Source organism: Urocitellus parryii, chromosome 8 (genome assembly GCF_045843805.1).
Source record: "Urocitellus parryii isolate mUroPar1 chromosome 8, mUroPar1.hap1, whole genome shotgun sequence".
NCBI classification, from domain to species: Eukaryota; Metazoa; Chordata; class Mammalia; order Rodentia; family Sciuridae; genus Urocitellus; species Urocitellus parryii.
In genome coordinates, this window is record NC_135538.1 from 137,015,239 (window position 1) to 137,031,321 (window position 16,083).

Below are 16,083 nucleotides of genomic sequence, written 5' to 3' on the forward strand. Positions count from 1 at the left end.
GGAGGTGAATCATTTGCAAAATATATTCCACTTTCCCATTAAGACACCCAACATCCTCACCTCCTGGCCCTGATTGACCTTGGGAAGCTTTGTCTTTGGTCACTGGGCATCTGAGCATGATGCATTGTTAAGGCCTGCAGGACCCCAAACATACTGGACTATGTTCCTACTGCCTGGAAGCTCTGTCCAGCTTTCTTTAGCTGAGGTTTGTGACCTCTCTTCCTGAGCTTCACTTTTTTCTGCATCTCCTGGTTGGATCAAGTAGCCATCTTCTTTGTTCTCTGAATAATAATCCTATCTCTTGCCTGGGGACAGAAACTATGTCCTGCTCTCTGCTAGGAGGCCTCACACCAAACCAATTGTGGAGACACTCAGTATTGATTGAGATGAAATTGAACTCAATAGTGTCATTTGGAGTATTCTGTACAATAAAAGTTAACAAAAAAAACCCCACTATAACATTATTTTATAATTGAAACTGGCCTTCAACATAATTGACCTGAATTAGTGAGACATTTACTAACCTATTAATATTCCATTACCTCCATCATGGGGTTTCTATGACAATTCAGTGGAACAAGGTATTAAAAATAATTTGTAAAGTACTAAACAAATGTGAAGCAGTTATTTAAATTTCTATTATTGGACTAAAGATAAGATTATATTAGTTAGACCGTGTGTTCTAAAAGGATTATTTAAAATGAAGGTCCTTGTCAACAAGAACATATTCTATATTCCGTTTAAATACATACAACTTTGAACCAACTCATTTCACAAGCCAAGGGAAGGAGAATTCTGCCCAAAGCAAGCAACCAAATAAAACTACAATGGAGAACTGAAGCTGTGATGTGTCTTTCACTCATGAGAATTTTGACTTCCAAATGCTTCAAATGCCAGTGCGTTTTCTAAAACACATTTCAGGGCGACAGTGACTGTATGCTGTATGAACTGGAGCAAAACTTTAAAAAAATCATTCAATTGTGGTAAATTACCTTCTTGGAATTTGTAGGTATCAGTAATATCCTGTATGCCGTCTCCTTCAAGTTGTTTGGTTACAATTAGTTTTCCAATGTGGGTGGTATCCAAGGTTTCTACCACGTGAGTGCCGTCTTTTTTAGCTGTGATGTAAATAAGATCACTGTTGACCTGGAAACAGGAGAGGAGAACATTCGTCATCATCACAGGACCTTGTTGCCAATCAAAGCAATGCTCACAATAGCTGAAATATGGAATCAACCTAGGTGCCCAGGAGTAGACGAATGGATAAAGAAAATGTGGTGTATAGACAATGTCATAGTATTCAGACATTGCAACAATCAAAAACGTATCATTTGCAGCAACACAGATGGGACTGGAGTTCATTATTTTAGTTGAAATAAACCAGACGTAGAAAGACAAATCCTACATGTTTTCCTTTGTGGAAACTAAAAAGTCAATCCTGTGGAAGAAAAGAGTGAAAGAGTGGTTCCTAAAGATTGGGAAAGAATGGAAAGTATTTCAATACAGAACACCAAAAAAAAAAAAAAAAAAAAAAGAGAGAGATGAGGAATTTGTTCTCTCTGTCCGTCTGTCTATCACAGTCGGGTAATTATTGATTAAAACAATTTAGAATATATTTTAAGATGACTAGAAGAGTAAAACATTCCCAACACAAAAATAATTAATGGTTGAAGAGATGGAAATTATGACCCTGATTTATTACACGTTGTATTCATGTATCAAATGACCACATGTATACATAAAGATGTACAAATATCATGTCTGTATTTTTTTTAAAAGGCAAAATCAAAATGTCCTTGTCACCAAAATCTTTAATTTTCCATGGGGGTGGACATCTAGAGATCCCTAGAGTTGCATCGTCCCTTTCTTCAACAGCACTGGATTCCTAGGACTACACTCACTGTAAGATCATTTTGAAGTAAGAATATGCATCTGTGTACTCATAAGTAATTTAAATGAAGGCTATCTGGGGCTGGGGCTATCAGCAGCAACCATCTCCTTTTCCCATTTTCATACTGGTAAAGGCAGCCACTTTTGAGACAGCCAGAAGGATTTTATGTCCATTTCTCGCCTTCTTGCACCTCTTTTAAGCTGGTAGAGGGTGTGACCTCCTTGTAGGAGAAGAGGTCTGCCAGGTGTCTTCCCAGAAAGAATTCCTCCTTTGCAAAAGGAGAGAGAGGTGCGTGGGAGAGTCTGTCTTTCTCTTCCTGCTTTCAGATATTTCCATGCAAAGTGATGTTTGAAGCTGCCACAACCACCTCAGGACAGTAAAGAGAAGCACCCCTGCCAATCAGAAGCTGGCAGAATAGAAAGAGGAGAGGGTCTGCGGGCTTGGTGATGCCATTCAGTGGCTAAACCACCCTTGGAACTGCCTGCTGCAGGGTCTCTTAAATGAGAAAAGCAAATCTCCAACTGTTGGGGCCATATTAATTTTGTAACTTGCAGCCAAAAGTATTTTAGTAGAAGGATAAGACTAGATCATCCAAGAGAAGTTCAAGGAATTTTTTTGGTGGTTCAGCCAGCAAAATGTGCTACTTGGAAATAGTATCTTAGGACCATAATACATGATCCCCAAACTCCTCCAGGGTTCTAAATCTGTGCTTGAAAATTGATTCTCCCAGAAAACTGTTATTGCATTTTTTATAATACTTTTCTTGGGTGTTTCCTTGATTAGCATAGTAGCAGGTAGGAAACATGAAAATACATATTCATGATGTATTTTCTATATATTTTCCAAGTCCCTTTCTCAGCCTCATTTCCCTTCTCTTTAAGTAGGGTAATAATAGTTCCCTCTTGATGGCCAGCAGTATTAACTGAAATAAATGCATGCAAACTATTTATCATGGTGCCTGACATAGAGCTCACACTCAGCACAGGTTATTGATAACTATGCATTATTTAATAGTATTCTCAGATGTTGTTCAAAGTGCCAGAGTTCTCATAATGAACAGAATAGATTTGGTCCCTCCAAATAAGGCTTACACAGCAGTAAGGGAGATTCCATGCATGAAGATCCCCTGGATAACTTTAAAAAAAAATCAGGAAATGCTTTGTGAAGGTCTTGGGTGGGACTCTAAGTCTATTATATTTTTAAAAGATGTATTGGGCAATTTTAATGAACTCCTGCATTTCAGTATAATAAGTACCTTAGGAAGGTAAGATACTTGGGAGTCCCTGGGATGGTGGCAGAGAAAGGGGGTTGGCTAGAAAGTAGCAACCAAGTTGAAACATGTAGGATGCTTAGGAGTTTGAGAAGTAAAGAATGGAGGGAAGGAAGACTGAGATAGTCAGAGGGATTGGCAGGTGCAGCACCTGGGAGGAAGGTCTTGAGAGAGACACTGGGTTAGCTACCAGAAGCTCTGATCCTGGGTGCATTCATTTGAGAAGGTCATATTAACCTCTACGAACTTCAGTTCCTGCTTCTATAACATGAAAATTAGCTACACTTGTTCTGCCAACCTTATAGAAGCTCTGAGGCCAGACTGAGATCAGATCTATGTGAATATGACTTGAAAAATCTCAAAATTGAGTAAAAATGGAATGGCCATTATTAGGTACCAGGGAAACAAGATGTTGTATTCCTAACTTTTAAAATTGAGGTTACAGAGATCAAATTTTCTCCATGTTCCTACAAAATGTTGTGAATTTTCATGAAGTCTGGTCTCTATTAGGGAAGGAGGTAGCCAACATTTCCTGAATATCCACAATGTTTCAAGGATATCTTGAAACACAACAGTTCTGTGAGGTCTACATCATTATCCGTACTTTAGACGTGAGATTGCCAAAACTCAGAAGGCTCAGGCAAAGTGATTGTGGCTTGGAGGGAGTGAAGAAGTATTAAGTCCTCAGCCAACTCCTAGTTTGTCCTCTTGACCTTTATCCCAGGCTGGCCCATGGCCCATCCCCTTGGGCTTCACCTGGGGCTGGCCCATGGCCCATGTACCTGGGCTTCATAGTCGACTTCCTCCTCCATATGACCCCATAGAGCCATGAACACTACCAGGCTTGGGGCTTTGGTGTTTCCACACTTGAGACTCAGATTTCTGAGGGTAATTGATGGTGACCCCAGTCCTCAGCAGAACTCAATGGTGCTAGCCACACGAAATAAAAGTCTCAAATATGCAATCAAGCATCAGGACAGGAAGGGACAGAGAACCTATCTAAGGGATATTTGTCATTTTCAGAAATAAGTTAAGGAAACTTTAAGTGAGTTGCCTGAGAACTTTGGCATTCCCTCTGGAGGGGACCATGCATGCCCAGGGGGCTCCTCCTCCACCTGCCGCTGTTGAAACAAATAGCCTTTTAATAACAGCCCTCACAGCAACTCATGGCTTTCTAGAGAGACAAGGTTAAATAGCAAGGTGGCAAATCCTGGGCTCCCCTTGAGCAGGGGTTAAGAAGTTAATTGAGGCTAAAATCCCAGTCCAGCCCAACAACCCTGTCCCTTGTAGAGTGAAAATGGGAAACACATAGATGGGATGGATTTACACAAAATCCATCCCATCTATGTGTTTATATATATTGGGGGTGGGAGGTGGAGGGAAAGTCCTCTTTCCAAGTGACATTGGCAAGCTTTCTTTTCCGTTTTGGCCACTAGTGTAATGGTTCTTTATAGAAGAATCACTGAGGGGCTTTTAAGAAAGAAAAACAAACAAAGAAACAAACAAAAGCCACTGATAGGCTCCACCAAGACCAAATGACTCTATATAGTAGGACCATTGTTAAGCTCAAGGGTGTACTGCAAGGAATATTGCACTTGAGCTGTGTGACTTTGGTTGAGTTACTCAGTCTCTCTGAACCTAGTTTACATAATACTTTCTTCACAGGGCTGGTCGGTAGAGTTACTTATGGAAACTCTTCAGGTTTCAGGGTTATTTATTCTCCCTGTTTTAAATGGAGAAGAGTCTTAGTGACCATGTAGTTCTACCTCTACAGATGGAAGGGGTAATGCTCATGTCAAACTGAGCATCTTGACACGAAATCTGATACTCTTTCCCGATGCAACACCCTTGCCTCTCGGTCAGACACAAGCACTTCCCATGTAGCTTCTGTCATTTCTCAGAGGCCCAGGAGCTCAGCAAAGGTGGGCTGAGGCCTCAGAGGCTGGAGGGTTCTCTCTGCAAACTTCCACCCACAGAATATAAACGCATCTGCACAGCTGGCAGAAGCTGAGACCTCTGCCGAGGATGGACTTGCTTTTTTAGTTTCAGGACCCAGGACAGAGTTGACTTTGGTTTGTCCATTTTTTCCCAAGTGGAGATAACCTCACTGAATGATCCGCGGAGAGCATGCTGCTTTGTCAGGAGCATATGGAGGCAATGGGTGCCCAGCTGGGCCAGGAGACCTTCCTGGCACAATCACCAATTAACCATCCCTGTGCTGGCCCTGTCCTCGGCTGGGGACTGTGCCAGGCCTCTGTGTGTGCTCTCTTGTGTTTTGTACACATGCCTTTTCCCCCAGCAGAACTGCCAGCACTGGAGCACTTCTCTTCAATGCTATTCTAGCAGCTCGTTTGCTTGATCGTATAGTTCAACAACGAAAGAACAATTTGCTAGACACCGAATATGCTCTCAGCAGTGAGAATACAACAGATTCTACCTTCCTGATGCTTCTATTTTAGAAAGGTGAAAATAAACACCAAGGCAGGGCAGGTGGAGAAAATCAGGGCAGGTAGCAATCTTTCAAGTAGGATGGGGAGACTGAAGACCTCTTTGAAGAAGCGACCGAAGCAGAGACCTGAATGCAGTGAGGGAACAGGACATGCAAATTTGTCCTCCGCCATAGGAGTGTCCCTCTCCTAGGCAAAAGGACAGTGTGGGTAAAAACTCAAGAGCATGTCTGGATGCTTCCAGAAGAGAAAGAAGATCAAGAGGGCTGGAGGGAAATCAGCAAGGGGTGGGGTGTCCAGAAAGCAAAGGACCGGATCACCCAGAAACTCTGGAAGCTTCATATTCAATTTAATTGTAAGGCTGCTAGGAATCTTCCACTGGAAGATTCAGGGCAGGAGAGGGACAACTTTGAATTTACATTTTAAAGGATAATTCTGACTATTTTTTTGGAGAATAGATAGGAGAAGAATAAGAGCAGGGATAGGGAGGTGAATTAGGAGGCAACTTCAGAGAGCTCAGTGCAGTGTGTAGAGCTCAGAGGGTAAGGACCGTGATCAGGGAAATGGTTGGATCCGGGCTATTTTTAAAGATATTTCCAACAAGATGCATGAAGAAGGATAAGAAGAAAACTTAAAAAAAAAAGATTCTTAAGTTTTATCTCTTAGTTGAATGAATGGATGAATTATTTTAGATCTGAATGGAAGATGTTTAGAAGAAGAGCTGCAAGTTTTCAACCATTGACAAGTTTGAACTGAGAGCAAAGTATCTACTAAGAATCAGCTGCACAAGTTGCCTACGGAGACTGACTGGCCAGAAGTAGGGAAGGAGCAGCCTCCGGAGCAGCGGGGGTGGTTAACGAGGACCTGGGGGGCCGTCAGGGCTGCTGCAAAAGTCGTCTCAGAGCCCTGAGTGCGGGCGAGAGTGTTCCCACGTGCATGTGCGCATGCGTGTGTGGGTCTGGGCTGAGATGCGTAAAGCAGGCAGCGAGCCAATCGGAAATCAAGATGGAAGAGACAATCTGCAAAATGTCTTGCTAACAGGAGTAGCGAATTCTTCGCTAAGAACCCAAGAGTCTGCTGAGCCTGGGGACTCGGATGACCCCAGTGACAGAGCCCCTCTGCTCTCTTCTCATCTCTTTAGAAGCCCTGGGCCACCCTGGGTTGGGGAGAGAAGAGGCAGGAGGACCTTCAGAGCTGGAGGGACTCATCATGGTGAAGAGGGCATGAGGGGGGCAGGGGTCAGAAACCAGGCTTCAAGGGCCGGCAGAAATCTAGAAACGTGAAGGATCACTTTCCTCCACGGAAGAAAGGAAGGGAGGATTCTCTCCATGCGCACTCCTCTAAGACAAGTCAGTGAACATGATGCTTGACCTGGTCCAGGAATGAGGGAGGGATGATGGAGGCCATGGTCACCATGAGAGGAAAGAACAAGCAAATCCTGGGGCAGCAAGAGGTGGGTGATGTAGCAAGGAGGAGGGGGAGGCAGGAGCCAGCGCCACCGACCTGAGGCACACCCTGCGCCCTGCCCTGCGCCCTGCCCTGCGTGGGGTCCTCCAGCTCTGTTCACCCCCACTTCAGCCCCAGAGCTTCCCCCTCCCCGTGCCAAAGCACAACTCCACGGTGGGTGAGAGGGAAGTGATTATAACCTTCAAATCCCTATGACATCCCTAACACCCTGATTTATATTTAATAACAGCCCAAAGTGCTTGCATTAGCAGCCATTAGTCCGTTCGCCTGTGCAGGGAGGGCCTTGCCCTCTCTCCTTCGTCGCAGCCATAAAGCATAATAAAAAAAATATAAAAAGAGGGTTTTGTGGATTTTAGAGAGATTTCCCATTAAGAGCTTCTCGGAGCATTGTAAACTATCGGATGGCAGCTGGGGAGGTTTGTACAAATCTTCAAATCCCAAAGTGAAATCAAACAGATAAAATTCCAAGTACAGTCAGCCTGGTCTCCGGAGACTTCTAGAAGCTGCAATGGCGGCAGGTAGAGTGCCGGGAAAGTAGCTCCTTTCATGGACTTCAGATCCCCGATTTTGCTGTCTGAATATTGACACTTATTTTACCACCTGCTTCATTCCCCGTGCTCCATGCTGCCTCCTCCTTCCCCTGCTCTTGTCCTGTGTCTAGTGCAGGCCATTGTCATCTCTGGCAGGGAGGGGGTAACTCTGCCCCTTGGCTGGTCCCCTACCTCCAATGACAGTTCCATCCCATCCATGTGCCACAAGGCCACCAGTGCCCTGGTTCTCACTCCTCCTCAGTGAGGTCTCTCCCTGGCTTCCAAGGTGAAGGACAAATCTCTCAGGACCTCAGGCTTCCCAAGTGGACTTCCTTCAGTCTTCATGGTGTGACAGCCTGGTGCCTCACTGGTACCCTGGTCTGCAGAGCGTTTGATTTGCCCTACATGGCATTAGGATGCTCCAGTCATCCCCCTCTTTCTAAAATTCCTTCCTTCCTCTTTCTAACACCTTTGCCTAAATAAGTACTAATAATCTCTCCCATGCAACCCCATGTTGCTCTGCTCCTATTACTAGGGCTACACAGATGTCCTTTGACTTATGATAGGGTTGTGCCCCAATAAGTGCATTGTAAGTTGGAGAGATCCAAAGTTGAAAATGGATTTACTATACCTGACCTGTCAAGAGCCTCAGCTGAGCATCACGGCCTTTTGGGGTTGGTTTTATTTCTCCCTGATGGGGGCTAATCAGGAGCTACAGCTGGTGGCTGCGGCCCAGCATCACCCAAGAGGATCCTGCCAGGAAAAGGTCCAAATTCAAACTCTGAAGCATGGGTTTTACTGAATGTGCATGGCTTTTGCACCAACGCAAAGTTGAAAAATCACAGATGGAGTGATTGTAAGTGGGGGACCATGTGCACTTTCATGAGGTATCATCCTTGTCTGTACCTGGGTCCCCCTTTCCTCAGACAGTGCCTTGTGCTCTTTGATGTTCTGCTTCATTTCCTGGGTGCAGTTTCCCAGCTAATGCATCTCTAGGCATAAATGCAGGTCCTATGCTGACTGTACTGCTCACCTGATTAGTTTCAGGGTGCCCTCGTATCACTCATGGGTGTTGGTACACTGCCCCTCGCAACCAGAATCATGCTTCCCAAGGACAGGAGCCTCTGAGTTCCACAGCACAGGGCCTGGCACACACTACTAATGACCATTTACTCCTTTTAGAGTACGCTGCCTGTAGCACTTACCAGCTTGAGCTGAAATCTTAGGATTAATATTTATTAGCTAGATGAGGGTGGAAAGGTCATTTAAAGACTCTTTCCTTCAATTTTCCTTTCTGGAGAAGGGGGAGAATCTTAATGCCCATTTTAAAGGATTGCTAAGAGCATCAAAGAGTAGGCAAAGTGACTACCTAGTAAGAACTCAATGCACGGGAGAGAGTGTTCAGTGTGTTTATTGGTGCAAATATATTCAGGGGAAGTTCTGCCTCTCAGCCTTTCAAACATCCCCTCACCCCCTGGGCAGCCTCCTAGCCGAGCCTTCTTTACCTGACACCTCTTTACATTTCACTTGATCGTGGGTGCTCTCCTTGGAGCACCCTTCAATGGCTCCCTCTTCCTCTGGCCCCTACTCCATTCTGCAATTTCAGACTCTTGACCCAAGGGTCCCATGAACCATTAATTGGGTTGCATTTCTCCACTGGAGCAGCCCCCTTTGTACCTCCCTCTCTGTCCTCCTTATAAGGAGCCTGGAGTAGCAGGATGTGGATTGCAGTGCCCAAAGACTACACTTGGAGTGTGTGTGTGTGTGTGTGTGTGTGTGTGTGTGTGTTGTGTTACACAAATTGCTGGGCTGGCCTGAGACGGGAGACAAATACCCTGAAACTTCCATTCATGGACTGTCTCTACCAATCTCACTTGAGTGATCCAGTTAGTCCTTTGATTTCTCTGGAGCTGCTGATACCAGTGAGTTTGTGGGCACAGAGAACTCAGCTAAGGTTAGGAGATTATTTGCTTTTGGTAGAAAAACAACTGAGAAACATCAAGGAAAGAAAACCGTTAAATAAGAATTTCATTTAACATTAAGATCCTGAAGGTCGGAAAGCTGTCTAACTAGCTTTGTAAACACGAAGCATACACCCTGTACCTGGGAATGGGGAAAAACGTCACAACCTTGCATCTTATCCTTTCGAGTGTTAAGAGGTCGGGGAGGGAGACCATGCTTTCCTCCGGCTTTCCACTCACCTCGGCAAACACGAAGGGTGCGTCAAACTGGAAGCAGACGTGCCCATGCTTGACGGCTTGAACCGAGGCGGGGCCACACCGGTACATGCCTGGGTCACACAGAGGAAGGTGACATGAGTTTTTTTCTGTCTCTAATCCTGCCCACATACTGGACAGGCCATAGCACTGAGTGTGGCACTAAAGAGACCAGACCTGGGTTTCATCACTGATTTTCCCCACATACTTTCCCTGGCAAGAGAGGGCAGATGACCACTGTGTGTCATCAAAAGAGCTTCCTAGGGATCGATTCTCAGGACTACATAGAAATCAATGAAATAAAGGCCCACTGACAATTAAAAACATATTTTAAAAAAAGAGAGAGAAACTCAACCCGAAATTGGAAGCCAGGGAAAGAACCTGGCAGCATTATTTCTGCATCTATTTTGCGACCTACAAACACAGATGCAGGTACGTTTGTATGAAGCTGTTGGCCTGCCAGGGCTTATCCCTTTTTAAACTACTTCCATTCATGGACCTGGTATGCTGGGAATGTTAATTGTCTTTGGCAGTTGTGTTGTTTGTTTGTTTTATGTTTTTGGACATCATGGACATATGTCAAGTTTAACTATAGAATTTGAAATTGGGAGTTCATAACCAACTTGAATCTAATGTATGAAATATGATATGTCAAGAGCTTTGTAATGTTTTGAACAACCAATAAAAAAGAAAATAGAATTTGGACTTTAACCACACACCCTGGCCACTGCCCAAGCTGCATTCAGAAAGCCCTCGGGGTTCATGTTTACTTTTCTAACATTCTTTAAATTTTAACCATAGTTACTAAGAGATCAGCTGCCATTCTTCTTGGAATTCTCATGACTTACAACCCAGCACCGCGGAAAGTGTTAAACTTTCTTCCTTTCAGCCAAGTCTTAGAATACAGTGCCACTATGAATAGGTACTGTTTCTGCATAAATGCATATGTATGCATTTTGCTATTTCCTATCAACACCTGAGGAAGTAGACATAGATTATCAACCATCCCCAGTTCACTAACTTTTTTTTTTTGTATGAGCTTATTAAAGAGAAATGGGGGCTGAGGGACTTATGAAAATAGAGGGTCAGACATAGCTGCCACCGCTTCATAGAGTTGGCAAATTAGAAGACCAACGTCCACACCCAAGTTTTGAAAGGAATCAAGTGACATGAAAAAAAAAAAAAAAAACAGGTTCTGGAAGAACAATTTAAAGACTGATCTATAATTATTTGTCAAGTTCTTTATTTTCTTTCCCTCTTTATATCTGATCACCGTGGACCAGGGAAGGCTGAACTGTATTTTATAGCCTACTAAAAATGCTTACATAGTTATTTTTTTTTCCTCTTGTCTTCAAAACTGCTTATCAAAGCAAGAGGAGATGAATTATATATGTGAAGTTTTATATTCTTTTTCAGAAAGTTGTAAACTCATCAGGGTAAAGCTGACTATTGAAATGAAACCGAATCTGATTGACAGGTAGTACCTACCCTAAGCCTGCCCAGACCGCCCAGACCCCAAATGCCAATGTAAAAATGGGAATAAATGTCATCACGGGAACGTTTCCCAGAGGGTGATGCAGCCTTACCGTCGCTGTTTTCCTGGGGGGTGCTGTCCACAGCTTGCCAGCCTCCAAATCCCACAGGAAGATCAGGCCTGGTCATCCACGCTTCGTTCCAGCAGTGGTAGTTCCTTAGAAAACACAATCAGAAGAGGTTAAGCTTCACACCAGGTTTAGTGCTTCAAGAGATCCAAAAGCCCTAGGTGTGGTGGCACATGCTATAATCCCAGCTGCTCAAGAGGCTGAGGCAGGAGGATCTCGAGTTCAGAGCCAGCCTCAGCAAAAGCGAGGTGCTAAGCAACTCCGTGAGACTTTGTCTCTAAATAAAATACAAAATAGGGCTGGGGTGTGGCTCAATGGTGGAGTGCCCCTGAGTTCAATTCCCGAAATCTACTCCCCCACCCACCTCTCCCTGCAAATAATAATAATAATAATAATAATAATAATAATCCCAAAGTGACCCCACACATTTGCCGGCTTCACATAATTGGAATGGACTGCCTTAAATCTGGGGATTCCTGGAAATAGCCTGGACCCTAGGCTCAAGTTTGCTGGGCAGATCTGCTCCTGTTGGCACCCCATGCAGGGACTTCCAGAGCTGGCTGTGGCTCCCCCTCCACTAAGACCAGCTTCAAGGTCACCCAGAGATATTTCAATCAGTGCGTTTAACAGTTTTGATCTCAACCATTTTCTTCTGCCTAACGGAACAGTTCTTGCTCTATGCTCTAGGGAAAGGGGATACACACTGAAACAGAAACACTTATCTTTGAATTTCTTGTACATAGCTTCAACTATAAAAAGCATATTCCTTTGTAGCAATTAATAAGCAATACATACTTGTATTTACGGTCTTAGGTCATTGCCATAGAAACTATAACATCAGCTCCTGATGCTAATTCTCCACCATTTGTGGCCATTCCCATCTGGTGCTCAACGGGAAGAACAGGTTGTCAGGGTGAGTGTCTCTACCCTTTATCAAAGGTGGGCAACCCAGGAGGTAAGGGCCAGGCAAAATTCCTCAGAACTTTGCATATGACCCTTGAAGCAAGAACATGGAATAAAATGTCATTGTGAATTGTATTATTATGTCCTTGGAAAGACCTGAAATTATATGATCGCTCAGAATCAAACGAGAGCACATTAACCTCTGGGCACTACGGAAAATGTTCATATAGTAATAAAGATTTAATGATGGCGAGAGGGACTTACAGCCGTCTTTGTTTATGGCACTGTTGAATTTCAGATCCAACAGCCACCATTCTGTCCCTAACTGTCCTTGCATCTCTCCTGAGAGTGTAGCTCAGTTCTTTCTTTTTTTTGGAACCAGGAACTGAACACAAGGGTGCTTAAACCACTGAGCCACATACCCCTCCGTTTTTAGTTTTTATTTTGAGACACGGTCTCACTAAGTTGCTTAAAGCCTCCCTAAATTGCTGAGGCTGCCTTGAACCTGCAATCCTCCTGCCTCAGCCTCCTGAACTGCTGGGATTAGAGGGGTGTGCCACTGCACTTGGCAAGTGTAGCTCATTTCTGATCGACTCAGTTAAGAGATGCTAATTTAACTCTGCACCCACTATGCACTGAGCAGCTTGCTAGGTGCTGGAGAGTCTGACATGATCAGGACATAGATTCCTACCCATAAAGAATGGAGGAATGACAAAGGTGCACCCCACTTGGCAGCGCGTTGTAGGTCTGCCAGGAGGCGTAGAGGAGAGTATCTATGTACTTAGAACAGAGATGGGGGTGACCCGTGCCCCAGGGAGGGTAACTCAAATTAAAAAAAAAAAAAAAAAAGAAACAATTGTTGAAGTGACGCTTGCCAAGACGGACACCCACTCGGGGTGCCACTGGTCTCAGGGAGGGACTGTCTTGGGGCCTTAGGGAAGACCACCCAAAGTGAGAATTGTCTGAGTCCCAGAACATAAAGGGGAATGGAGTAGATGGGTACAGGGAATAAAGCAAAGTCGTGGAAGCATGACATTACAACTGTGGTGTGTGTGGGGAACTGTGTGCTGGTGGTTGGAGTGTGCTGTGTGGTGGCACAAGAAAAGTGACCATAATTAGGGTGGGCAGGCAGTCTCCGCAAGTAGTACACCCAACGATCCTATGTTCCAGGCGCGGCTCCAAAACCTTTGTGTCTATTAGCACATCCCATGGTCCCTGCACCGTCTGAGTTCTATTATAATTACCCCCAGTTTACCAGGAAAAGAAGCTGAAGCACAGAGAGGTTAAGAACCTTGTCTTAGGTCACGCAGCAAGTTAAGAGTAGAGCTGCTGGGTCTATACTCTCAATCTCTGAGTAATCCGGTAGGTGAGGATATGATTGTGAGATACTCTCCTGTCAAGTTAATAGTTGTGCTTTAGATTCAGGTAATAAGAAGCCATTGGAATCATTCAAGAAGGAGAGTGAACTTTGCAAATCTGTGCTTGTGGAAGTGGATGGAGAGGCCAGAGCAGAGACGGAGCTGACTCTTTCCACCCAAGGCCCTCCCACCCTGAAGTGCTGCAGTGGTCTGTCATGGACCAAAGCTTTCAGTACAGGGATGGCTGTCACCATGGAGTGGGAGAGAGCCATCTGAAGACTGGCAGGGCTCCAGGGAGTGCGAAGGCTTTGTCAGACTAAGATTCTGAATAAAGAAGGAAGAGCAGAAGGTTTGTGCTGGGGGTGGTGGGCAAGGGTGGGTGGCCAGCTCAATGGTGGACACCTGGATGTTGCCTACCTATGGGAAATCCAGGAGATGTGACCCAAGAGACACTTGTGCATATACTTGTGGCACCGGATTGAACACAGAGGAAGTCACTTGGGGTCCTTATGGATGGTGAAGGACGTGGAAAGAAGGGGTGGCGGCCGGCACATGACACAATGCAAGAAGACAGCTTTGATTATTTAGATGAGGAAAGACCTCTTGTGGAGGGGAGAACTGGGAGAGAGGCTGTGGGAATAAAGAGGCTCAGATTCCAAGAGTGCAAGAGGATGATCCAGGAGCGTTCCGCTGGGCAGGTGTAGGAAGCAAGGCAGGGTCTGTTGGGCCAGGAGAGAGGCGCAGGTGGGATTGGGGTCAGTGTGGATCCCTTAGCAGGAGCAGGAGGCTGGTTGCTGCCTGAGAGCTACTCTATCCCTGCTCTGAAGCTGGAGGGAAGTGGTGCATGTTAAATAATGTGTGTGCTAGCCTCCTTCCAGGACAGCACAGAGTGCCCCAGCCCACAGAGGGATCCAGGGGAAAACAGCAGTAAGACATTTGCAATCCCGAGTGGACACCGTCCTGCCTCCTCTACAATCTTGGGTGTTTGGATACCCAGGCTTTCTCTGTACCCCATCACATCAGATTAATAGGCTCCAGGGTGTCCTTATTTAAATTCAAGTCTCCTTGACAAGGATAGCCCGAAATAAGATAAATATGCTTTGCACTTCAGATCTTCAGATCTCAAGTAAAGACTTTCATTGAAGATATTTCTTTTCAAATGACCAGAGTTGGAGAAAAGTTTCTTTTTGCTCATTATGACATTGAATTGGTGACACGATATTTCCTTTCCAGTTTCAGTTGTGTTGAGGATCGGAGAGTTTTATAGTAGGATCAGGAACTTGCAGGCATGGGGTGGGGTGGGAGAGAAGTGACATCTCCTGGTGGGGCTGGACTTGACCAACCGGGGCCAAGCCAGTGGCTCAGCTCCCAGGCTGGCCATGAGCAGGGCAGAGGGGGCTTCCTGCACAGCTGTGGGTGCATCTTGCATTGTGTGATATTTTGTGCTCGGGGATGGCTGTGGGAAATGCCACAAGGATTTAATTTTGGCAGATCTAACTCTGTGTGTACACATGCTTTTCTAGATCCCAAGTTCTCCCATGAAAGTAGCTATCATTTACAGACATTTAAAATTTTGTTTTTGTTTGTTTTAGAACATTGACATGATTTATAGAGACACTGGTTGGAAAGGGAAAAATTATCTCTTATTATCAGATAGTTATCATTTTTGATGCAAATGTGTGAACACGTTTCTGGGGAGCTGAGATTCCATTTAGTGTCAGTCCCTTTTGGCTTGCTAAATTTTCATGCTAAATTCTTTTAGCATTAAAAAGTTGAATTGACAATGATAAAAATAATACATCATAAAAAATTCATATGTATGTATTTGTGGGACACTGACATTTTGATGCATGCACACTCTGTGGCAGGATTACATCAAGCTAATTAATGTATCTAGCACCTCACTTACCATTTTTTTGTGGTGAGAATATTTGAATATACTCTCAAAATTATAATAAATTTATAGTTTATCACAAATTATAAATTTTGAAATATATAATTTGTTTTTATTAACTATAGTCTCCATGCTGTGCAATAGACCTAAAATACTTACTCCTCCTGTACAGATATTTCTTGATTTAATTTATTCCAGGTTAGGAAATATGTGCTGGTTCCTGAAAATGCTCTCTTTTATTTTAAAATTTCCTCTCCTAGCTCCATAGTAGTCTTTCTGTTTTCATCTTGCAATTTCCACTTTTGAGGCTGGTTCATCTTATTTACTCCCTTATCCTCAGCACTGGAAATGGACCTTCTCAAAGGAGGTGCTAAATAGAGTCATCCTCCTTAACCAAGACCCCAGTAGATGCCTCAAACCCAGGAGAGTTTACCCTATCTATATACTTGGTTTATTCTTGCACACACATACCAATGATAGGGTTTCATTTATAAATTGGGCACTGT

The 16,083-nt window shown here is 44.3% G+C and overlaps 1 protein-coding gene across 1 annotated transcript in view; it reads right to left on the reverse strand.

Annotated features, from left to right (window-relative positions):
* F13a1 (coagulation factor XIII A chain) overlaps window positions 1–16,083 on the reverse strand; it is a 175,158-nt gene that overhangs the window by 35,342 nt on the left and 123,733 nt on the right. The window contains exons 9-11 of the mRNA XM_077801735.1: window positions 11,408–11,511; window positions 9,807–9,895; window positions 993–1,146 (exon numbers count right to left, since the gene is read on the reverse strand). Of these exons, the coding sequence (XP_077657861.1) occupies window positions 993–1,146; window positions 9,807–9,895; window positions 11,408–11,511 (347 nt within the window). The remainder of the gene's footprint in view (window positions 1–992; window positions 1,147–9,806; window positions 9,896–11,407; window positions 11,512–16,083) is intronic.